The sequence below is a fragment of the Manacus candei genome, unplaced genomic scaffold (genome assembly GCF_025592945.1).
Source record: "Manacus candei isolate 608988 ecotype Guabito, Panama unplaced genomic scaffold, ASM2559294v1 h1tg000174l, whole genome shotgun sequence".
In the NCBI taxonomy this organism is placed as follows: Eukaryota; Metazoa; Chordata; class Aves; order Passeriformes; family Pipridae; genus Manacus; species Manacus candei.
The window spans coordinates 465,579-490,358 of NW_026138222.1; the positions used below are offsets into that span (position 1 = coordinate 465,579).

Sequence of the window (24,780 nt, forward strand, 5' to 3'; positions counted from 1 at the left end):
GAGGAAAGGGCAGCGGCGGAGCCTCCCGGGATCGGGGCCAGGACGTTCATGGCTCAGCCCGGCCCCAGGTGGTTCAGGAGGGAGGGAGGAAGGAGAGGGAAGAAGGTTTGCTGATGATGCTCAATTATTCAGGATAATAAAGACGAGGAAAACCACGGGGAGCAGTAGAATCTTCATAAAATCAATGAACAGTGAGGTGGAGAAAAACTGATGCACGTGGGAAAAAATCATTCCTACCCAAAATCCCTGGCTCTGAGCTGACCATCAACACCAGGGAGAAGGATTTGGGGATATGGAGCACAGCTGGTGGAAGAATCTCAGCCTAACGTTCTACAGTGGTCAGGAATGATGAGCCAAGTGAGCTGGAAATGGAATTTTCTGCCACTGGTACAGCCAAGATGACCCCACATGTTAAATAATTGTGGTAACTCTGATCCCCCATTCTGGGAAAGAATACAAGAAAACTGGGAAAAAAGCAAGACCACAGAATCCCAGGATGGTCTGGGTTGGAAGGGACCTCAAAGCTCATCTCATTCCAACCCCCTGCCATGGGCAGGGACACCTTCCAACAGCCCAGGTTGCTCCAAGCCCCGTCCAACCTGGCCTTGGACACTTCCAGGGATCCAGGGGCAGCCACAGCTTCTCTGGGCAACCTGGGCCAGGGCCTCCCCACCCTCCCAGCCAGCAATTCCTTCCCGATATCCCCTCTAACCCTGCCCTCTGGCACTGGGAAGCCATTCCAGGGCAGTGGTCACGGCCCCAGAGCTCCAGGAGTGTTTGGACAACTCAGGGCCAGGGTGGGATTGTTGGGGTGTCTGTGCAGGGCCAGGAGTTGGATCAATGATCCTGTGGGTCCCTTCCAGCCCAGGATATTCCATGATTCCATGAAGAGTGGTGGGAAGGGATGATCCACAGCCTTAAACATCTTCTTCTTCACACTCCAAGAAATTCATCTGCTTCTTCCACGGTCTTGTGGCTGGAGAGAGATCCCAGACTGGACCTCATTCCAACCCCCCTGGCCACTGGTGAGGTGACAGTTCCCGGGCAGAAGGGGGAATGAGGATTCCCTGCCCTCAGCCAGGATGAGCCCTGGGCTCCCTGGCATCCCCAGGCAGGACATGGACACGAGGAGCTGCTGTGGAGACCCCCAAGGCCTGGGCACAGCTGAGCTGGGCATGGGGAGCTCTGCTGGACATGGCCAGGAACTGCCAGTGGGAAAGGACAGAGCTGGATCCAGCTTCCCAGGGCTCAGATAACCCCTCATTCCCTGGGCCTGCTGCCCTGTCCAGCTTCCAAGAAGAGCTGCTTCTGCCTCCAACAGGCACCACTTGCCACACAGGAGTTGAAACGGGTCCTAAGCAAGGCCCCACTCCATCCCACACATCCTCCTGTTTTCCCAGGGGTGCTGCTGCAACTCGAGATTTAACCAATTAAGTCCTAATTCTCCAAGGGCTCAGTAGCAATTATTTAATTTCTCCAAGAGCACAGACTCGTGGATGGAGCACCTCAGGCTGCAGCTGCTCCCTGGCTGTTCTGGCATCCATGGGGATGATTCCTGCTGCCAGCAGACTCTTGTCATCGGGATGAGTCAGAGGGGACCTTTACAACGTCCTGGTGGTGCCATGGATGGCTGTGCCCACCCTGTGTGTGCCAGCAGATAAAATGTCCATGTCTCAGCTCTCACCCTCAGAGTGGCCCTGGACAGAACTCCCAGCAGCAGCAGGTGCCAGCTCCGAGGTCGGGCACCTCCCTGAGCACACATGGACCCACCAAGGCTGCCCATCAGCCTGGCCACAGGAAAGACCCTTGGAATGTTGGGATGTCCCCATCAGGGGTCACAGACACCAGAGGGCAGGGTTAGATGGGATATTGGGAAGGAATTGCTGGCTGGGAGGGTGGGAGGCCCTGGCCCAGGTTACCCAGAGAAGCTGTGGCTGCCCCTGGATCCCTGGAAGTGTCCAAGGGCAGGTTGGAGCAACCTGGGCTGGTGGAAGGTGTCCCTGCCCATGGCAGGGGTGGCACTGGAGGGGCTTTAAGGTCCCTTCCCATCCAAACCATTCCAGGATTCCAGGATCCCCACACTGCTGCCTCCACCACAGTTTCTCCTCCCTGGACTCAGGTTTCCATGTCGTACTCACGATATCCAGTAATTTCCACAATTCTCATTCTAATACTGTGTTTCCCCTGGGTCTGACACATTTCCTCCATAATAATTATCATTAACTTCTTACTGTAATTAAGAGTAACTTTAAGTTAACACAACTCTGGCTCTCACTGCATGTTTTGTCATCTCTGTTTAGAATATGAACACCCAGAAACAAAACCTTTTTTTTTCTCTCTCCTCTCCCGGTAATTTCACACTCAGGGTTTGCAGAGGGTTTCCAACCAGCAAAGACACCATGAGAAAAACAGTTCATTTGATTTTCACAGAATCACTTATGCTGGAAAAGCCCTCCCAGCCCATGGATCCCCCCTGTGCCCCATCCCCACCTTGTCCCCCAGCCCGGAGCACTGAGTGCCACGGCCAGGCCTTCCTGGGACACCTCCAGGGCTGGGCACTCCAAACCTCCCTGGGCAGCCCCTGCCAAGGCCTCCCCACCCTTTCCAGCAACAAATTCCTCCTCAGCCCCAACCTGACCCTCCCCTGGCCCAGCCTGAGGCCGTTTCCCCTTGGCCTGTCCCTGTTCCCTGGCAGCAGGTCATCCACAGAAGGCCTGGACATGGCACTCAGTGCTCTGGGCTGGGGCACAAGGTGGGGATTGGCCACAGTTGGGACTCAGTGGTCTGGGAGTGCTTCTCCAGCCCCAGCTCACATTCTAAAGATTCCATGATTCTTTTGGTCCACATCAGTTTAAAAAAACAAGGAAGGAAAGAAGCCTCTCTTTGTGGAGACCACGCCACGACAAACCTTGAGACAGGAACAGGAATGGGAAAACTTTGCTGATTAAGACTTGCACCAACACTTGGCTAATTAATACTTCCCCCATGGGAACATGGAGGGAACAGGATGCTGATAAATATTCCTAAAAAGACAGGAAACAACACAAATGCCACAGGAACTTCGGGAAAATGAGCAGAATACTGATTTTTTTTTTAAAGAAAGATCAACCATCCAAGTAATCACCAGCCTGAAAGTTAATTAACATTCCTAACGAAACAACTCACCAGGAAACCCCTTTCCCAAGGCATTCCCAGGCAGGAGCCGGGCAGGGGGACGGGTTGTGCTTGGAATCTCTCCTGCCCTGCAGCCCCAGCAGTAATTCCCTCCCACGCCAAATCATCCCCCAGCCCAGCAGGGACTTGTTGCCTTGTTATCCCTGCTGGGCACGTGGCCCTTAATATTCATATATGCAAATGTCTGCAGCTCACACATGGGGAGCTCTGCTGCTCCTGGGGAGGGATCCCCGGGACAGACCCCGTGCTCCAGGGATGGCTGGGCAGCTCCTGCTCGGGCTCTGGGCCACACAGACACCAGCTGGAGGTGACCTGAGTGTGGCCAGGACACAGAGGGGACATTGGGCTCCTCAAACACCTCCCCAGGGCCATCGTGGTGCCCTCAGGGACCACGGGGCAGAGGGATGACCCTTCTCACCCCTGTGATGGGCACACACTGGATTGGCTGAGGCTCTGCCACCATTGGAGCTGGCTGGGTGCTTCAGCTCTTCAGGCACAGCCAGGAAACCAGTAAAACCCCCCCTCCTCTGTGCTGGGCACTGGGGAGGCCCCCTGGAATCCTGGGGGCAGTTCTGGGCCCCTCAGACAGGAGAGACCTGGAGGGGCTGGAGCGTGTGCAGGGAAGGGAAGGGAGCTGGGAAGGGTCTGGAGCAGCAGGAGCGGCACCAGGGGAGCGTCAGGTTGGACATCAGAAGGAATTTCTTGCTGGAAAGGGTGGTCAGGTATTGGAACAGGCTGGAGTCCCCATCCCTGGAGGGATTTCAAAGCCCTGTGGATGTGGCACTTGGGGACATGGTCAGGGGTGGCCTTGGCAGAGCTGGGGAGGGTTGGACTCGATGATCTCAGAGGGCTTTTCCAACCTCAGTAACTCTGATTCCCCGAGTCAGCTGCCTCCAAGGTCTGAAGTTCAACCTTCTCTTGCCACCAGATCTGTGAAAGCCACTGGAGAAAGCAGGATATTTAATTTCCCGGGGATGAAAACAGCTCTTCTGGAATCCCAGCGGGCCCCATTATCAAATGACATCTCCGACTGAAACATCCAATTTCCCATTTGCTGATTGGATTTTCCCTCACCCCTCTGAAGCCCTCCTTGGCCTTTATGTGCCGTGCCAGCACCAGACATCATCATTCCCCTGGAATGGGTCTGCTCTTCCTCAGCATCTCCGACAGAAGTCGGGCCAAGAAGCCACTTTCAAATCCCCATAAGTGATGTCAGCAAATCCAATGTTTTACTCACTGGCCTGAATTCAAATCACAAGACAAAGAGAGGTTACTACTGTTGTTTGAACTCCAGGGCTGCCTGGCCCTGCACAGGTCACAGCCCTTGGGAGGAGATCCCCACCTGTCCAGGGAATTACGATCCTGAGATAATCCAGAAGTGAACACTGGGGTGACGTCTGGGAGCAGGACATGGCAGTGCCCAGTTCCACCCCCCCTGGCAGCCTCCACAGTCCCAACTCCTGCCTCAAGGAAGGTGTGTGTCCATCGGGGTGTCCCCACCGAGCAGAGATGCCCAGAAAGGACCTTTGGCCATGGGGTCCTCACACCCTGCTCAATACCGAGTGAAGAGCTGGGTCCTGCCCTTGGGTCACCACAACCCCATGGGATGTTCCTGTGCTGGGACCTGGGGAGGCCCCCCTGGAATCCCGGGGGCAGTTCTGGGTCCCCCAGACAGGAGAGACCTGGAGGGGCTGGAGCGTGTGCAGGGAAGGGAAGGGAGCTGGGAAGGGGCTGGAGCAGCAGGAGGGGCTGAGGGAGCTGGGGGGGCTCATCCTGGAGCAAAGGAGGCTCAGGGGGGACCTTCTGGCTCTGCAAGTCCCTGCCAGGAGGGGGGAGCCGGGGGGGGTCGGGCTCTGCTGCCAGGGAACAAGGGCCAGGCCAAGGGGAAACGGCCTCAGGCTGGGCCAGGGGAGGGTCAGGTTGGCCATGAGGAGGAATTTGTTGCTGGAAAGGGTGGGGAGGCCTTGGCAGGGGCTGCCCAGGGAGGTTTGGAGTGCCCAGCCCTGGAGGTGTCCCAGGAAGGCCTGGCCGTGGCACTCAGGGCTCTGGGCTGGGGGCCAAGGTGGGGATGGGGCCCGGGGTGGATCCATGGGCTGGGAGGGCTTTTCCAACCTCAGGGATCCTGGGATTCTGGTCAGACCAAGCTCTCATGGGTAAGGCAGCACTGGAACAGCCAGCACAGCAGTTCTGCTCTGACGAGGTGATTTGCATCCCATTTTCAGTCCCTGCTCTCCCAACGTGTGTCTCTGGCAGATCTATCACAGGGGCTGAATTATCCTTCCCTGTCATCTCAGCACAAGTCACGAGTGACTTCCCTGGAAGAGCTACAGCAGCTGAACTCCAGCACGTGATGGTGGCACGAAAATGCCACCACAGACCAGGAGCAGGCACTGCAGCTGATCCTCAGGACAGCACCGGCTCAAAGGAGAGCCTGGCAAAGTTGTTTGAAACAAACAATTCACAAAAACTCTCCTGTTCTCAGAGAATCACAGAATCACTCAGGTCAGACGTGGTTTGAGGGTGGGCAGGCCCTGGCCCAGGTTGCCCAGAGAAGCTGTGGCTGCCCCTGGATCCCTGGAAGTGTCCAAGGCCAGGATGGGCAGGGCTTGGAGCAACCTGGGCTGGTGGAAGGTGTCCCTGCCCATGGCAGGGGTGGCACTGGATGGGCTTTAAGGTCCCTTCCTCCCAGACTATCCTGGGATTCTCTGAAGGAGTAGAAGGGAAACCTGCAGCCCCCACCTACCTTCATGGGTACCAGTCAGGAACAAACAGCAGGGAAAGAGCATGGAAAGAGAAGACAAGATCAGGGACCACCACGTGGCACCTTCTTCTGACAGCCAGCCACCACATTCCTCAGAATCCCAGAACCCCTGAGGCTGGAAAAGCCCTCCCAGCCCATGGATCCACCCTGGGCCCCATCCCCACCTTGTCCCCCAGCCCAGAGCACTGAGTGCCACGGCCAGGCCTTCCTGGGACACCTCCAGGGATGGGCACTCCAAACCTCCCTGGGCAGCCCCTGCCAAGGCCTCACCACCCTTTCCATGAGAAATTCTTCCTGTTGTCCAACCTGAACTTCCCCTGAGGCTGTTTCCTCTCGTTTTTCCCTTGTTCCCTGGGAGAAGAGTCATCCCATCTCCAGCCCCTCCACAGCTCACGGCGTTTCTTGGTCACCACTTTACTCCTCACTAATTTTGCACTCCCAGTTCGAATCCATTTATATTTTTGGCCTCCACAACATGCAGCAGGAATAAATCCTCCAGTTTAATCACCTGCAGTGTGACAAAGTACTTTGTTTTATTTTAATCTTTCTGCCTGCTAATTCCACCGAGTGCCACCTCATCCCTTTGTACTGAGCAATCACTATTGTTCCCTGTTCACCTTCTCATTGCCTACTCATGGTTTCATAAAACTCTCTGTCACATCTTCCCTGGGCACCTCAGAGAGTTCCAGCTGATTTAATCTCTTCTCAGATGTGGTCCCTGCTTTGGGTCACCCTCGTTTATTGGCTCTGAACCTTTTCTAATTTATTATTCGGGTGAGTAAATTACAACTGTGAGTAAGAGACTCCCACACTGTGGGTTCCCATAGGAGACAAGCTGTGGCTGCCCCTGGATCCCTGGAAGTTTCCAAGGCCAGGCTGGACAGGGTTTGGAGCAACCTGGGCTGGTGGAAGGTGTCCCTGCCCATGGCAGGGGGTGGGATTGGATGAGCTTTAAGGTCCTTTCCAACCAACCCATCCTGGGACTCTGTGATGAAGTAAAACACTATTTTTAGTAGACTTCCTATTTTTTTTCCTACTTTCCAACCTCCTGTGTGTGTCATCAGCTGCTGCCCTGCTCCTGCCTGCTGAGAATGTTTGGGAGCAAACATTCTCGTGGCTCCAGAATGTTTGGGAGCAAAAACGCCTTCCCGGGATCCAGCGCTCAGCTGCAGAAAGGGAGGGAAAACCAAAGGGAAACCCCATGGACCTTTGTGCCCCTGGCAAATCATTTTTGGACAGACTGGTTCTGGTTTCCCAGGACCTCCTCTTCAACCTGCCATTCGTCCTGAGTGGCTTTTTTAAGGAGAGAAGGAACAGGGATTAACGAGGCCTTTTCTGATGCTCCTTTAACCATTAACAGGCAGCTCCAGAGGCTCAGCTGCTCAGCTCGGGCTCCTCTCTCAGCCCAAGGAGTGCATTGGATCACAGGATCACCTGCCCACACAGTGCCACCCTCTGCCATGGGCAGGGACACCTTCCATTAGCCCAGGTTGCTCCAAGCCCCGTCCAACCTGGCCTTGGACACTTCCAGGGATGGGAAGTGATCCTATTTCTTGGACAAAACGGGACGTGAAGCCTCACGTTCCCCACCAGTTCTGAAATTCTAAATTTCAGGGAAAGCAGAGAATTCTGGCACAAGGACACCTGAGGGGACACAGGGACTCACCTTTCCCACTCTGTGTGAAAGAGAGTAGGTTTAGATGGGATATTGGGAAGGAATTCCTGGTTGGGAGGGTGAGGAGGCCCCAGAGAAGCTGTGGTTGCCCCTGGATCCCTGGAAGTGTCCCAGGCCAGGTTGGACGGGGCTTGGAGCAACCTGGGCTGGTGGAAGGTGTCCCTGGCCATGGCAGGGGTGGCACTGGATGGGCTTTAAGGTCTCTTCCCACCCAAAGCATTCCAGGATTCCAGGATTCTCCGCTGTAGCTCTCTCTGAAGGAGGGAAGTGCTCCCGGAAGCTGCTGCTCAGCAGAAGATCTGAGCAGACTCTTCCAAAGGCACTTTGATGTGACAAGTGGGATTACACAGGAGCCTTTTCAGGAAGAGATTTCATTCCCTCCCTCCACTCTCCTGTTGCCATAGAAATGATGCTGCACCAGCCCAGTGCAAACTGCCTTTCCCAGGGAGATGGGAGTGACCTGGGAACCCCATCCCAACGGGAACAGGGACCCCTCCCCTTCAGCCCAGACAGCACCTCCACTTCCACAGCACTCACCAAAAATTCGCCCCCAAAAATTCATTTCTGACCACGAAACTCCTTTTTCAGAGGTATTTTTGGCCATCCTTGAGGCCAAGTCCCGCCTGGAACATGGATCCTCTCCTGCTTTCCCATCAGTCATGGAGACAGAACAATGGGAAAAGTCAATGCCATTCCCCCCTCTTTGCTGTTTGCCTCCTGGATGGGAACTCACTGGAGCAGGAACTGGGGAGAATTCCAGCTGCTCAGGGGCTTTACCACCAATCCTGAACTCACAGGGAATGACAGGCCAGAGCAGACAGTAAATATGGAAAATGCTGAAGGAACACCTCTTCTCCCAGGGAACGGGTGACAGGTTGAGAGGAAACGGCCTCAAGTTGAGCCAGGGAGGTTTTAATCAGATATCAGGGAAAATCTGTCCCATGGGAAGGGTTGTAAAGCCCTGGCACAGCTGCCCAGGGCAGTGGTGGAGTCCCCATCCCTGGAAGTGTTCACCAAACGTGTGGATGTGGCACTTGGGATGGTTGTGGACGTGGTGGTGGTGCTGGGCTGATGACCTTAAAGGTCCTTTCCAACCTTAACAATTCCATGATTCCATGGTGGACACCTCGCTGCTGCAGTGAGAGAAAGGGACCCCCAGGGGCACCCAGGGATGGGACAAGAGGCAACAACACGAAACAAAGCACCACGGATTGAAAGGAGATACTACAGGGAAAGCTTTTTCCCCCTGGAAACTCAGCCCTCATGGGCCCTGTGGAACTTCCAGCCTTGGAGACACGTGAAGAAACCTGCTCTGGGTCACCAGCTGTGCCAGAAACCCGCAGACAACCCCTCCAGCCTCGATTATTCCATAATTCTGCGCATTATTTTGGCCAGTCACAGCATGTGAGGGCAGAGAAATCCCTGCTTAGAGATCCCTCATGTTTTCCCTCTTTTCCAGGGGAGGCCCATCCAGATGGCTCGTGGATGCTCACGGCTGTAATCTCTCTCCCTGGTCAACTAATCCCCGAGACTGAATAATAGGAAACAAAATAAATCCCGAATTGTCCCTTGCTCCCAATTCTCCTCCCTCCCAGCTGTGCCGAGCACAACGTGGGCTCTTCGTTCCGGAGGTAATTTCGGATCCCTTTAATCTCCTCCTCCCATAACAGGGTTCATCAGAGGAGCCAGTTCCCCCTGGGATTGCCTCCTCCTGGTAAGGACAAGCTCAGGCTCCCCTCCCTGCTGCCTCGTGCCGAGTCCAGCCCGGATGAGGTTCAGAGCCCCGGAACATTCCGGGTTGGGAGGGACCTGCAGGACCATCGAGGGTGGCCGAGCCCTGTCCCTCCTCACCCTCAGAGGATGGGGGAAGGCTCTGGTTGCCCTCTGGTGACCTTGGGTGCATCCCAGGCTTTGGAGCAGCCTCGTGCTTGGTCTTTAGCAGCAGTTACAGCTCCAAGGGACATCAGGGAGAGGTGGGAACCCACCCAAGGGGAGTTTCTCCCTCAGCTCATCCCGACCGTCCGTGCTGAAGTCACATCTCAGAGGCTTTGCTGCCCCAGAGGCCAATTCCACACCCAGACCCCGACCTCTGTTCTGATGTTGTCTGTTCTGATATCTGCTCGTGCCCCCAAATGTCCCACACACCCCAAGCTCTCCGTTCACCTCGTTAAGCCAAAGAGAGGAAATCCCATCCCACACCCAGCTCCATCGTCCAGCCCGTGGCTGCTGCTCCCTGCTCCGCTTCCCGGGGCATCCATTCAACCCTGGCACTGCTTCCAAAGCTTTCCCTGGAATCCAAACCCGCCGGGGTGGAATTTTCTCGAGCACTTTTCTAAGTTGCTCCTCAAACGCTGTCATTATGTTAATCCTCTCCCACGGCTGAGACCTGAAGTGAAGTTGGGGATGATGGGATAAGCTCCCTCCTGGAAACGGTGCTGCTGACGTGCTGCAGTGATCCCACAGCACCCTGGTTACTTCTTGGCTCTGCTCCCAAGGGATCTGTTGGCCTGAGTGGCTCAGGGTTAAAAAAAATGGGGAAAAATCCAGGGTTTTTTCCCAATTTGTTAAGGTGAGTCCTCACACCACACTCAGAGCAACCTGGGCACAAACCACCAGCCTTAACCTGGGCCTTCAGGACTTTCTTTCTCCTTTCCTGTCTCCACCCTGTATTTTGGCACAGCAGGAGCAGAGGACACAGCAGCAGCTCCTCCACTGCTCCACCCAGCCAACCCCAGCACCTTCTCAGAATCCCAGAATCCCTGAGGTTGGAAAAGCCCTCCCAGCCCATGGATCCCCCCTGGGCCCCATGCCCACCTTGTCCCCCAGCCCAGAGCACTGAGTGCCACGGCCAGGCCTTCCTGGGACACCTCCAGGGCTGGGCACTCCATTGCAGGAGGGGGGTTCAACCACTCCAGCTGCACATCATTGGGAAAATGAAGGGAATAACGACCCATTAAAGGCTCTAAAACACAAGGACATCAACTCTGGCTCAGGAAGACTCTGAGCAGGACACTGAGTGGAAAGACCTGCTCAGGGTGCAGGTAAGGGCACACATGTGCCCACAACCTCCTTCCCTGCCCTGTGAGGACCTTCTGGGGAAATGGAGCCACTTGGAGCCAAACTGCCCCCACAGAACATCCCCTCCCTGCTCCCAGAGCCCTCTGTCCTGAGGGACTCAGCTGGAAATCAGGTGGGACAGGGGCTCACCCACCCGTGGGAGACGACTCCATTCCATCTTTCCTCCTCCACACAGGCTCAGAAGCTACACCAGGAGACTCCCAGAACTCCTCCTGAGCTTGGAAGGAATGCCTGAGGTCACCCAGTCCAACCTCCTCGCTGCAGGAACATGCTCAGGTTGCCCAAAAAGGTTGTGGTGACCCCCTGGAAGTGTCCAAGGCCAGGACAGAGGGGCTTGGAGCAACCTGGGCTAGTGGAAGGTGTCCCTGGGGTTGGAACAAGATGGGCTTTAATGTCCCTTCCCACCCAAACCATTCTGTGATTCCATGATATCCATAATTATTAATTCACAATTCTGGAGGGTTTTTTTTTTTCCTTTCCAAACAATTCCACAAACTCAATTTGCTTCTGGAGGTTTGGCCTGGAGTCAAAGCAATCCCCAAAGGCTGAGCAGAAGTCAGTCCAACATCTCCCTGCACGTGAGATCCCACTCCTGGTTCTTCCCCACAGAATTTGCTTCTCACTTTTCCATGCTGGGATTCAGCTGCTGTTTATCAGGACCCTCCTCCCCAGCTGCTTCAATTCCACTTTCTGACCTCCTTGGGCTGGTTGTGAAGCCTCAGCAGATGTTTGCCCTGTGATGTCACGGTGACATCAGACCTTTATTCCTGAGGAATTGCAAATCCTGGGCAAGAGCTCCTCACAGTGTTTCTCCTGGTGTGCGTTCCCTTCCGTGTGCCAAAATAAATCTCTTTTACTGTCACACTGTTTATCAACCCCGTTTGATCCAATCCCACCCACCTGCTCTTCCCTCGCTCAAAGAACAGCATTTTGACTCATTTTCAATTTTTCACCCATTTCCTGCTCTTTAAGACCAAGAGCCACCAGTGACCCCAGCACAGACCTTCTGGGGGTTCCCTGGAGCCTTTGGCCACGGTGGAAGCAGATCATTTTTTCCCCTTTTTTTCTCTTCTTTAGTGTTTTCTGAGCCACAGCAGCACTTTCCCTCTCACTCCAGTACCAACAGCCCTGAAGTAGCAGATCCCAGGATTTTTGGAAATCCAAACAAGTGACACACATTCCTTGGAGTCAAACCAGAGCCAGGCAGACAGAATCTGGGATGAGCAGCCCAGTCAGGCAGGACACACTTTGTGGGAGAGCTCCAGGAGTTCAGCAGACATTAATTTTTGTCCAACGGCTCCTCACGACTCGCTCCTGTCACACCAGGAACAACCACCCCCAGCCAGATCTCTCCATGAACAGCAGCTCTGAGGAGCATATTCCAGAGTGTCCCTACGTTCATCCCTCAAACACAGAACCCCAGTGCCACGGCACGTTCCCGAATCCAACCATTCCCAGATCCTGACCGCGTCCGACAGGACAAAGAACCAGCAACGCCACCTCTGCTGTCCCAGCTCATCCCCTGGGCACTCTGACCACCTTCCCAAAGGTCTGGCCTCTCACCATGCCAGGGTGAGCCTGCTCAGGTGCCACGTCCCAGGATATCCCTGGAGAGCACCTCAAAGCCCAGGAACACCCCCGGCACATCCGAGCGCTCCGGTGCCCCCCAGGCCATCCCTGCACACCAACCTCCTCCTCTCCCCCTCAGAGCCAAGCTGCACCTGCACCCAAACCAGGTTCTTCGGCCCCTGGAGAACCCCAAAACTTCTCCAGAACGTTCCATCCTCAACTGAGACACGAGCCAGGCTCCCTGTTCACCTCAGCCTCAGCCAGGACTTGGAGTTTAGGCTATAACTGACCAAACCAACCAGGAAAGTTTCCTTCCCACGGACACAAAATGCTCTGTCAGGAGAAATAGAGACTTTTTCCATGGAAATGAACCTCCTTGGGATGCCAAAGGTGCTGCTCCTTACCTGTGAGAGGTGAAGGTGTCGTAAGAGCCCACAGTATAGTGTCGGAAGAGCCGCTTGGTTCTGTCTTCTCTGGTTTCTGCAAGGAAAAAGACACATCCCAAATCACTTCCCTGTGCTTTCTGCTTCCCTGACGGGGCCACGAGCCGAGTGAATCCTGTTTCCATGCAGGAATTCTATCAATAAATAATGATGTGTGAGGGAGTGATGGGCCCCGTGCCCGTGCCCAGCCCTGCAGGTACACACACAGCTCCCGGGATCCTTCCCGGATCCCTCCTCAGATCCCGGCCCCAAAACTCCTAAACCACATCAAGGCATTCCCATTTCACCGAGTGGAGTCAAAGAGGAGCCCTCAGATGGGAGAGGCAAACTCAGCTGCAGGTCCCAAGGGAGCAGCCACGTTCCTGCCCCGCTTCCATCCGGACACGTCCCCCTCCCACCCCTCGGCACGGAGGGACGGGGCTTCCCCGGGAGGGGTGGCAATAACCCTGAGAGCCTTCCTGCTCACCTGGGGGTCACCAGCTCTCTGGGCACGGGGGATTCACGAGGAAGGAAAGCTGGGAATGCAGAGAGATGCCAGGAACTGCTTCCTTATGGAAACCTAGCACCGCTCTCCAGCACAGCCACGGCGCCCGGAACGCCCCGAGGGGCTTCTATTCCCCAGTGCTTCTATTTTTCCACGTGTTTTCCATGCACACCGAGGGGCCCAGGTGCACAATCCATAAACAAATCCGTGGAGGGGGAAATGTGCTCCAAACTCCCAATTTACCAAGGGGGACGTGATGGGAACAGGGAGATCCCAACCCGCGGGAATTGCGGCATCCCGGGAGTGCTGGGGGTGCTCTGGAAACCCCCCAGGAGGAGGTGGGTGCACAGAGACCCCCCAGCAGGGACAAGGACAGTGGGGTGAGCGAGGTGCAGCTCGGGAGCATTCCCAGTGATCCAAGGTGTTATTCCAGCCCCACGTGTGTTACCCAGTCTGGAAGGAGATTTCCCGGAGCCTGACGGAGCAGGGGGATGTGGGGGCTCCCCACGAAGCTTCCGACCGGGGGGTCCTCCTGTCCCTGAGCTCCTGGGAGAAACTGTCCCAAAGAACCATGGAATTCATCTTACTGGAAAGGAATTACTGGAAAGAAGTCGTGGACTGATAAACGCAGGAGGAGTCAAAGGAGGGAAACCTCCACCTGGATCAGCCCGGGAAGCCCCTCACCATTCCCACCCCGCTCCGGGGGGTTCCCAGCCCTGAGCTGAGGGGGAAATTCCCAGGGAAAGGAGGCAGCTGCCTGGGAATGCCTGGGAAGCTCCGGCTCCGTTGCTGGGAGTGCCCAGAGGACGGCAGCAGGGAGCAGCCTCGGCTCCAGCACTGCTGCTCTGAGCCCCAAACGCTTCCCCAGTGGGAACGAGGTGGGATGGGGAGACCTGGAAAATAACCTGAAACATCGGGATAACTGTTGTTGGTCGTGCCTGGAACGAGGTGCAAGCTACGGTGATGTACAAGCTGGCAGGGAGGTATGGAAAATGGGAATGGGAGGGAAAGAAGGGAAGGAAGAAAGGGAGGAAAAAGGAAAGGAAAAAGGAAGAAAGTAAAAAGGAAAGGAAAAGAGAGAAGGAGGAGAGGGAGGAGAAGGAGAAGAAGGGAAAGAAGAAAGGAAAGGAAAAGGAAGGAAAGGAAAGGAAAGGAAAGGAAGAAGGAAAGGAAAGGAAAGGAAAGGAAAGGAAAGGAAAGGAAAGGAAAGGAAAAGGAAAGGAAAGGAAAGGAAAGGAAAGGAAAGGAAAGGAAAGGAAAAGGAAAGGAAAGGAAAGGAAAGGAAAGGAAAGGAAAGGAAAGGAAAGGAAAGGAAAGGAAAGGAAAGGAAAGGAAAGGAAAGGAAAGGAAAGGAAAGGAAAGGAAAGGGAAAGGGAAAGGGGAAAGGGAAAGGGAAAGGGAAAGGAAAGGAAAGGAAAGGAAAGGAAAGGGAAAGGGAAAGGGAAAGGGAAAGGAAAGGGAAAGGGAAAGGGAAAGGGAAAGGGAAAGGGAAAGGGAAAGGGAAAGGGAAAGGGAAAGGGAAAGGAAGGAAAAATGGCTCCCATGGAGGTGCCACCGTGGCACAGCCCCAGCAGGTCCCAACAGTTCCAATGATCCACCTTTTCCACTCATGGCATGTGGAGACACCTCAGTGAGATCCCCAGAGCCCCCTGAGAGGGAGGGGGGACACAGCACCCCCTAATCCCATGGGCATCCCTCCTCCTGCCTCACTCCTCCCCCCAGAATTCCCACATGTCCATGCCTCAGCCCCTCTTCCCCCTGCTCTCCCTCCTCCTCCTCGTTCCCCGTTTCCCTCCGCGCACGCCTGGACACTCGCACCACAAACCCCTCTCTGGGCATCATTCCCGAGGAAAAGGCCGGGGATTTGGTGGCTGGCCCTGGATTTATGGGCTGTCCAGAGCCCCAAAGGCTCGTTCTCTTCCCGGCTCCTAAAAATAGAGCGGCTGCCGAGCGCGTGTTTAATGGAGCCGTCAGGAGCCCCGGGAATGGGGCTGATGGATGGAGAGGAGCCTTCGCTCCCACATCTGAATGGGGAGGGAGGCTCTAAATTTAGAGGGAAGAGCAATAGGACACCAGGGCATCCCGGTGGGATGGAGGGCTGGGAGCTCATCCAGGAACAGGGAATGCAGATCACTGGAAAACAACCTGGAAGCCTGGAAGGGCCTGGGGATGCAGCACCTGGACTGTCCCATCCACTCTTCCCTCAGGCACCAACACTGGGTGGCAAAAAGGGAAGGGAAAAGTCTCATTTGGAATGAGAAAAATATCCCTTTTTGGTTCAAACAGAATGCTGGAATTATATTTCTAAATACCATTTAGAATTGAATTTAATTCAATTTAATCTTCTTAAATGCGAGATTTATGCACCTCTAATTATTGGCAGTGGGTTTTTTTTCCATCATCCGTATTTGACCAACTGCTCCTGGCATCAGAAGCCCCGGAGCAGGCAGCACCACAGAATCCCAGGATCCCAGAGGTTGGAAAAGCCCTCCCAGCCCATGGATCCACCCTGGGCCCCATCCCCACCTTGTCCCCCAGCCCCAGAGCACTGAGTGCCACGGCCAGGCCTTCCTGGGACACCTCCAGGGATGGGCACTCCAAACCTCCCTGGGCAGCCCCTGCCAAGGCCTCCCCACCCTTTCCAGCAACAAATTCCTCCTCATGGCCAACCTGACCCTCCCCTGGCCCAGCCTGAGGCCGTTTCCCCTTGGCCTGGCCCTTGTTCCCTGGCAGCAGAGCCCGACCCCCCCCCCGGCTCCCCCCTCCTGGCAGGGACTTGCAGAGCCCAGAAGGTCCCCCCCTGAGCCTCCTTTGCTCCAGGATGAGCCCCCCCCAGCTCCCTCAGCCCCTCCTGCTGCTCCAGACCCTTCCCAGCTCCCTCAGCTGCTCCTGACAAGATTCACCCCCCGCAGCCCCCACAGGGCTGGACCCCGTGGCCAACAACGTCCCAAGAAGTCCCGTCCCCAGTGTCCCCACGGTGTGTCATGAGGGCCTGGTGGGGAATGATAAGTCATCCTTTGGAAATGGACATTCCAAGTATCATCCAAGAGTTCCATCAAACCCCCTGAGGGGTCAAAGTCCCACCAACCAAAGAGCCACCGGGCAAGGAAGTCACGCAGGGAGGGAGAGACCACTTAGACTCCATGTTAGGCAAGAAGGAGGGTTTAAAATAAAGCCTATTTCCCAAATTGAAATGCCCAGCTAAAAGCAGGAAGTCAGAGGAGATGTGGCCTCAGGACTGGAGAAGGCTGGGTTGGTGCTGGTGGCCTTCCCCAGTACAGGGACACTTCTTGTGCCAACTTCTTGAGCCAACACGCCCACGGAGGCGTCTGGAAACTGCCCTGGCTCCTCCTGACTCAGGGAATTCTGAGCTGCATCATCACCCTGGGAGAGACCCCACGGTCAGCTGATGGGGGGTGGTCTCACCAGGCTCAGGGGGGGACCTTCTGGCTCTGCAAGTCCCTGCCAGGAGGGGGGAGCCGGGGGGGGGGTCGGGCTCTGCTGCCAGGGAACAAGGGCCAGGCCAAGGGGAAACGGCCTCAGGCTGGGCCAGGGGAGGGTCAGGTTGGGGCTGAGGAGGAATTTGTTGCTGGAAAGGGTGGGGGAGGCCTTGGCAGGGGCTGCCCCAGGGAGGTTTGGAGTGCCCATCCCTGGAGGTGTCCCAGGAAGGCCTGGCCGTGGCACTCAGTGCTCTGGGCTGGGGGACAAGGTGGGGATGGGGCCCAGGGTGGATCCATGGGCTGGGAGGGCTTTTCCAACCTCAGGGATTCCATCATCCTGTCTCACTCTCCTGCAGCTGCTGAAGCACATCCCGGTGCCCAGGGTGGGCTGGCAGGAGGCAGAGCCCCCAGAGCTGGAAGGGGGGTGGGAGCTGTGCTGCCCTGGATCAGCACCTCAGCCCTGGGGCACTCCCAGCTCTGCAGCCCCCCCCAGCCCCCCTCTGCCCATTGTGGATCCCTCCCACACATCCCCCCCCTCTCCCAGCACCTGACTGGAGTGGGCTGACAGCAGATGCCACCACAATTAAAGCCTGGTCCAGGCTCGGTGCCAGGCAGCCAATCTGGCTGGGGCGGCCGGCAGGGAAGGGAAGGGAATTATTTCCAAACAAATGCTGGACTGTGTTGGGAAGGGGGGGGAGGACACACAGTGCTGGGACCAGAGAGGAGCCTGAAGCTCCTCCACACGGAGAAGGAGGCACAGCCAGCGCTCCCGTGGCAGCAGCAGGTCCTGCTCCAATACTGGCTCTGCCCAAACCCAGCCCTGAGCCTCACTGAGGTGCAGGGAATCCTGGAGACCCCTGGGCTGGGAGCAGGGACTGATTCCTGCCCCTGTGGCACTGGGATGTGGCTGGAAAGAGCAAAGCCAGGGGGGTGTTTGCTCAGGGACTCGTGGCCCCGCTGGGTTCTGGGAGGCTGGGCAGGAATTTCTGCCTTCCCAGGGACTGAGCTTCAGCCCATGGAGCTCCAACACAGCTCTTCCCTGAGAACAAGCACTTCTGGAACTCTTCTGTAGCGTTCTTAGTTTCATAATCCCAGGATCCCTGAGGTGGGAAAAGCCCTCCCAGCCCATGGATCCACCCTGGGCCCCATCCCCACCTTGTCCCCCAGCCCAGAGCACTGAGTGCCACGGCCAGGCCTTCCTGGGACACCTCCAGGGATGGGCACTCCAAACCTCCCTGGGCAGCCCCTGCCAAGGCCTCACCACCCTTTCCAGCAACAAATTCCTCCTGAATTTCTCCATGCAAGGATTTACACACATTTGGTGAAACTCTGGCCTGTGTTACACAAATTCAGGGAGGAGAGAAATAGTCAGTCCCTCCTGCATTAGCCCCTCTTGCCCTTAATTTATGAGCTACATTTGCACTGAAATTAGAGATTTTTGCTTATCTGTAAGTGAAAAAATGCAAATTAAATGCAAATCTGCTCTTAAGTAACCACAAGTCAGAGCAGCACCTCTGTGTCACCTCCCCTGGGGTCGGAATAGCCCTGAAGGGAACAGGAAGATCAGCCAGAACCACCAGCCTGAGCCAACCAGGGCAGCACAGAAGGGCTCAGGGAGGTCTGCACAGCTATTCCACGTGGATTTATCCACATCTCTGCAACACAGGTGTTTCCACAAGTGCCACCCAGGCAGCTGTGCTCGTTTCTGACTCAGCCCAAGGTGCCCAGGGCAGGAATTCCCCTGCACCAGCTGTGCTTCCCCAGGCAACTGGAAATGCTATCCATGAATTCAGCAGGACACACCCCTCGGGAGGAGCCCACAGCTCTTCCACGGGCCCCAAGGAAGGTGGATGTTCAGCCCATGGCCAGAACATCTGTGGCACACAAACCTGGGTGGCACCACAGGGGTTGGTTGCCGAGAGCTCGGAGCGGGAGGAAGGGTCCTGTTATGGGGAGTGCTAAGGAAAAGTGAATCTGGAAAGAATCTTGTGTCAGGAGTTTTAAATCCCCGCTCTGAGAAGGGGAAGAATCAGTCAATGTAACAGGTCTCAGCTTTATAGCCCAAGCACCACCTTGGGATATTCATAAAAATGACCTTTACTCTTGGCTGCCAGAGGAGCTGCTGGGAGAGCAGAGATTAATGGAGAGGAGGAAAGTTCAGGGAATCCCAGGATAGTCTGGGTGGGATGGGAACTTAAAGCCCACCCAGTGCCACACCTGCCATGGGCAGGGACACCTCCCACTAACCCAGGTTGCTCCAACCTGCCCTTGGACACTTCCAGGGATCCAGGGGCAGCCACAGATGCTCTGGGAAATTCATTCCAGGGCCTGCCCACCCTCCCAGCCAGCAATTCCTTCCCAATATCCCACCTATCCCTGCCCTCTGGCACTGGGAAGCCATTCCCTGTGTCCTGTCCCTCCAGGCCTTGTCCCCAGTCCCTCTCCAGCTCTCCTGGAGCCCCTTCAGGCCCTGCCAGGGGCTCTCAGCTCTCCCTGGAGCCTTCTCTTCTCCAGGGGAACCCCCCCAGCTCTCCCAGCCTGGCTCCAGAGCAGAGGGGCTCCAGCCCTGGCAGCAGCTCTGGGGCCTCCTCTGGACTCTCTCCAGCAGCTCCACGTCCTCCTGCTGTTGTTCCCAGGGCTGGAGCAGCTCTGCAGGGGGGTCTCAGCTGAGGGGTCAGAGGGGCAGAATCCCCCCCTGCCCTGCTGTGGGATCAGCCCAGGGCATGGGAGGTTCCTGGGCTGGGTCATGTCCAGTATCCCACCCACCAACATTCCAAATCCTTCTCCCAGGGCTGCTCTCCACCCATTTCCCACCCAGCCTGCATTTGGGCTTGGACTAGACCAGGTTGTTCCAAGCCCTGTCCTTGAAAGAAAGGGGACCAAGGCCAAAGGCAGCACAGCCAGAGGACACCTGCCACAGGCAGCAACACAATGGAGACGGGATCAGGCTTGGAATTAAGTCAGGAAAGTGAAAGGAAAACAAAGAGGATTTTTAAAATGCTGCTGGAGAAGCAGCCAAAGGACCCATTTCAACTCCTGCATGGCAAGTGGTGCCTGTTGGAGGCAGAAGCTGGACAGGGCAGCAGGCCCAGGGAATGAGGGGTTATCTGAGCCCTGGGAAGCTGGATCCAGCTCTGTCCTTTCCCACTGGCAGCTCTTGGCCGTGTCCAGCAGAGCTCCCTGTGCCCAGCTCAGCTGTGCCCAGGCCTTGGGGGTCTCCACAGCAGCTCCTCGTGTCCATGTCCTGCCTGGGGATGCCAGGGAGCCCAGGGCTCATCCTGGCTGAGGGCAGGGAATCCTCATTCCCCCTTCCACCCGGGAACTGTCACCTCACCAGTGGCCAGGGGGGTTGGAATGAGGTCCAGTCTGGGATCTCTCTCCAGCCACGAGACCGTGGGAGAAGCAGATGAATTTCTTGGAGTGTGAAGAAGGAAGGTGTTTAAGGCTGTGGATCATCCCTTCCCACCACTCTTCATGGAATCATGGAATATCCTGAGCTGGAAGGGACCCACAGGATCATTGATCCAACTCCTGGCCCTGCACAGACACCCCAACAATCCCACCATGCGCTGAGAGCATCAGAAAATAGCCTTTTTTCAACCTCAATTTGGGGGTTCCAGGTGATTTTGGGTCCCTCTTCATCCCCAATTTGGGCGTCCCAAGAGATTTTGGGGACCCTTTCCACCCCCAGAAGCCACAGTGTTGGGACTCAGCTCTCACCACTCAGCCAGAGCTTCTCCCACCCAGCACTGGGAAGTTCAGCTCATTGATTTTTCCATTTCCTGCCGTCTCCTGGTGTAGATTTTCTCCAAAAAGCAAGTTTTTTTTGTCCAAAATGTGGACAAAGACAGGTGGGTGCTACATGCGACCCCCAACAACCAACGAGACCCCTCACACACAGCGGCCACGGGGGACAGCGACAGCATCACCCACAGGACAACCCCACCCCATCACCTGCACCCCCCACTCCCTGGGGTGGGGTTACACCCTCTGGGGTGAGGTTACACCCCTGGGGTGAGGTTACACCCCCTGGGAGCTCGGTACCACCCCAGGCTCATGGCAGGACGGAGATCTCCAGAGGAGGATCATCCTCAGCCGACGCCGATCCCGACACGCGGGAGGAGTTGGAACAAACCACTCATCCCTTCCCATGCAGGACACACAGAGAGAAAGGCAGGAAATGGGTACCCCAAGAACAAGGCGACTCCCCACGGGCTGGTGCAGACCTCCAGGAGGGAGAGGATGGATTCCCTGCAGGAAATCTGAGCTCTGCGGTTCATTCCGGCACCAAAATCCCCCTCAATCCTCCTCCTCCTCCTCCCCAGCCCACGGCCTGGCACCGACAGGAGGGAAGAACAACAGTGCCCTCTACCCAAAGAAACAGCAACGGCTGGGGCAGCCTCGGGGCTCCCACAGGCACAGCCCAAGGTCCAGCTGAGCTCCCACCAAACAAGGGCTGCGAGCAACTCCAGCCCAGGCTGCTCCAGCCCCTGCCAACCTGCCCTGGGACACTTCCAGGGATCCAGGGGCAGCCACAGATGCTCTGGGAAATCCATTCCAGGGCCTCCCCACCCTCCCAGCCAGCAATTCCTTCCCAATATCCCATCTAACCCTCTGGCACTGGGAAGCCATTCCCTGTGTCCTGTCCCTCCAGGCCTTGTCCCCAGTCCCTCTCCAGCTCTCCTGGAGCCCCTTCAGGCCCTGCCAGGGGCTCTCAGCTCTCCCTGGAGCCTTCTCTTCTCCAGGGAACCCCCCCAGCTCTCCCAGCCTGGCTCCAGAGTAGAGGGGCTCCAGCCCTGGCAGCAGCTCCGGGGCCTCCTCTGGACTCTTTCCAGCAGCTCCTTGTCCTTATGTTGGGCCTTGAGGGGCAGCCCAGGGAACAGCAGGGAAGAAGCACAGGAAAACCCAACCCTGTCTGTCTGCAAGTGCCCCCCAGGCCTCATAAGTTTGCAGAGACCTCCCCTATATTCCTCTCTTTCCCTACATCCCACTCCACAGAGGCAGCTGCACATGGAAGCAGGAACCCAGCCCAGGACACAGGGCAGGATCTCCCCCACAACCTGGGAGAGGCAGAGAGTATCCAGGTGATCCCCCACAGCCCTGGGTCTGCACCAAGGGCAGATTCCAGGCTGGAGCTTCTCAGCCCTTCTCCCAGCCCAGGAGTTGCTGTGACAACAGGCAGCTCCCACAGGCACATCCCAGAATTTGCCACGTTCTGCTTCACACCCCCAAACCTTTCCCTTCAGTTCCTGGGGGTTGCTTCCTGACCTCTGCCTGGCAGGTGAGGGATGTTCCACCACGGAAAATGGGTGGGAGAGACAGTCAGGACCTGCCACAAAAGGGGATCTGGAAAAACACCAGGGAATGAGGGTCAGGGGAGAGAGAGGATGCAGCTCAGGGTGGAAGGAGCCCAAACCAGATGGGCTTATTTTTTCCAGCTAAAATAAGCAAATGCACATTTTTCAGTGCCTCCAACCCATTCCAAACAGCTCTCTGGTCTTAATTACAGTTACCAAATATTCCTCTGCAATTTAAACCCAATCTGCAGGTTCTTCTCCCAGAATTTCCCTGGCCCAGGGGCTCAGGATGACTCTGTGACTAACCCAAAGCAAGCACACGGTCAGAGCACAGGCACCAGTGCCAGCTGGAGCAGAAGGTTGTCCAACAATTGACAAATGACGTCCCCAAAAATTAATACTCAGATTTAATTTCATCTATTAAAAATACTCCCTGATGATATTACTGGGAGGCTGAGGCTGCCCCTGGATCCCTGGAAGTGTCCAAGGCCAGGCTGGACAGGGCTTGGAGCAACCTGGGCTGGTGGAAGGTGTCCCTGCCCATGGTAGGGGTGGGGCTGGATGGGCTTTAAGGCACCTTCCAACTCAAACCATTCTGGGATTCTTTGTTCCTTGAGAGGTTTGTTTATTCCCAGAAGCCTCAGGATCCACATTCCCTACCTGCACAGTCCCTCTGTTGCCAGGAATACACGTCAGGAAAGGTTTTTTGTAGCTTTGACTCGAAGCACTCGCTCAAAGTTCCGCCTGGGCCGTAACTCACTGCAGACAGTCAACTCCATTTACTGCCCTCCATTCCTCTTCTTTATCAAATATAACAACCTGCCTCCATTCCCATTACCAGGATATCTTACACCATCATTTTCCACAGGAACATTAAGGTTTATGTTGTTTGTCCTCAGCCCATGCATCACACACCCTTCCCACCGTTCCATCAGCCCGGTCTGGCCGGGGAGAGCTGTGGGATGGATCCCATCCCCTGGATCAGCACCTTCCCTCTGCTCTCACGAGTCACTGCCTGTATTCCAAACACCTCAGCCCTATCCCAGTGTGGCAGCAGGACCAGGGAAGTGAGGACCACTGGGGAGGCCCCCCTGGAATCCCAGGGGCAGTTCTGGGCCCCTCAGACAGGAGAGACCTGGAGGGGCTGGAGCGTGTGCAGGGAAGGGAAGGGAGCTGGGAAGGGTCTGGAGCAGCAGGAGGGGCTGAGGGAGCTGGGGGGGCTCATCCTGGAGCAAAGGAGGCTCAGGGGGGACCTTCTGGCTCTGCAAGTCCCTGCCAGGAGGGGGGAGCCGGGGGGGGTCGGGCTCTGCTGCCAGGGAACAAGGGACAGGCCAAGGGGAAACGGCCTCAGGCTGGGCCAGGGGAGGGTCAGGTTGGATATTTGGGGACAAAAACCAGAAGACAGGCAAAAGCAGAAACCTCCAACTAAGCAGGGCCAGAAGAAATAAATTTAGAACATAGAGAATCCCAGAATTCCAGAGGTTGGAAAAGCCCTCCCAGCCCATGGATCCACCCTGGGCCCCATCCCCACCTTGTCCCCCAGCCCAGAGCACTGAGTGCCATGGCCAGGCCTTCCTGGGACACCTCCAGGGATGGGCACTCCAAACCTCCCTGGGCAGCCCCTGCCAAGGCCTGACAGCCCTTTTTTTAGTTATTTACTAAAGACAGGCTGTTTAGGCCCCAAAAGATTCCAGTTGCACCAACAGGAGACACCTAAGGTGACTCTGACTGGGAAGGGAGAAACTTCTTGGGGCTGGTAACAGAGCTGGACAAACAGGACATTCCCCTCCTGAGCCACCAAACCCTGCAGTGACCATGCCCTGGGACCTGGAGGGACATGCTGAGGGGCCCTGAGAGGAGGCCCTGGCTCATTTGGGAACATCAATATGCAGCTCGTGGCCTCTTCCCTCAGAGCAGGAAAATCCTGCAGGTTAAAGGAACGTCCGAATGGCACCTCCAAAATGTCAACCTGAGAGTTGCTGTCCCTGCATTTCAATGAAGAACACAATGAATTCCCTGAGCTGCTTCATCCCTGTCACAGTCACCTTCAGTCTGCTCCAACAGACACTCCAGTGTTGGCCATGCAACCCAGGCACCTCCTTCAGCCCACAACCCAGCTGGAGATGTCCAGGAGCCCTTCCACCCAAATCCATCAGGATTAAACCCTGGAGATGGACACGTCTCTTCCTTTCATCTTGATGGCAATCATGGAATCACGGAATGGTTTGGGTGGGAAGGGACCTTAAAGGTCATTTCATTCCCCCGTGCCATGGGCAGGGACACCTTCCACCAGCCCAGGCTGCTCCAACCTGCCCTTGGACACTTCCAGGGATCCAGGGACAGCCACAGATGCTCTGGGAAAACCATTCCAGGGCCTCCCCACCCTCCCAGCCAGGAATTCCTTCCCAATATCCCAACTAACCCTGCCCTCTGGCACTGGGAAGCCATTCCCTGAGTCCTGGCACTCCAGGCCCTTGTAAACTGTCTCTCTCCATCTTTCTTGTTGGCCCCTTCAGGCACTGCAAGGTTGAGATTAGGTCACTTTAAAACCTTCTCTTTTCCAGGCTGAGCAATCCCAGTTGTCCCAGCCTTTCCACAGAGCAGAGGGGCTCCATCCCTCCAGCCAACTTGGGGGCCTCCCCTTTAGTCTCCTAAAATGCAGTGTGGGGTTCACACCAGCATCCAAGCTCTGCTGCCCCACCGCTCACCGTCACCTCCAGCAGACCCTGACGCTGCAGCAACCTCCAGAAAGAGTCTTATGGCTCCTCAGCAGAGCAGCACACACCCACCACGGATCAGTGAGTTTGTTTGGGATGCTTAAACCCTTGGGACACAACCTGGGATACAACTGCTCCCACG

At 56.2% G+C, this 24,780-nt stretch overlaps 1 protein-coding gene across 2 annotated transcripts in view; it reads right to left on the reverse strand.

Annotated features, from left to right (window-relative positions):
* SHANK3 (SH3 and multiple ankyrin repeat domains 3) overlaps positions 1-24,780 on the reverse strand; it is a 265,082-nt gene that overhangs the window by 65,719 nt on the left and 174,583 nt on the right. For both annotated transcript variants that reach the window (XM_051773642.1, XM_051773643.1), the window contains exon 15: positions 12,662-12,737. In XM_051773642.1, the coding sequence (XP_051629602.1) occupies positions 12,662-12,737 (76 nt within the window). The remainder of the gene's footprint in view (positions 1-12,661; positions 12,738-24,780) is intronic.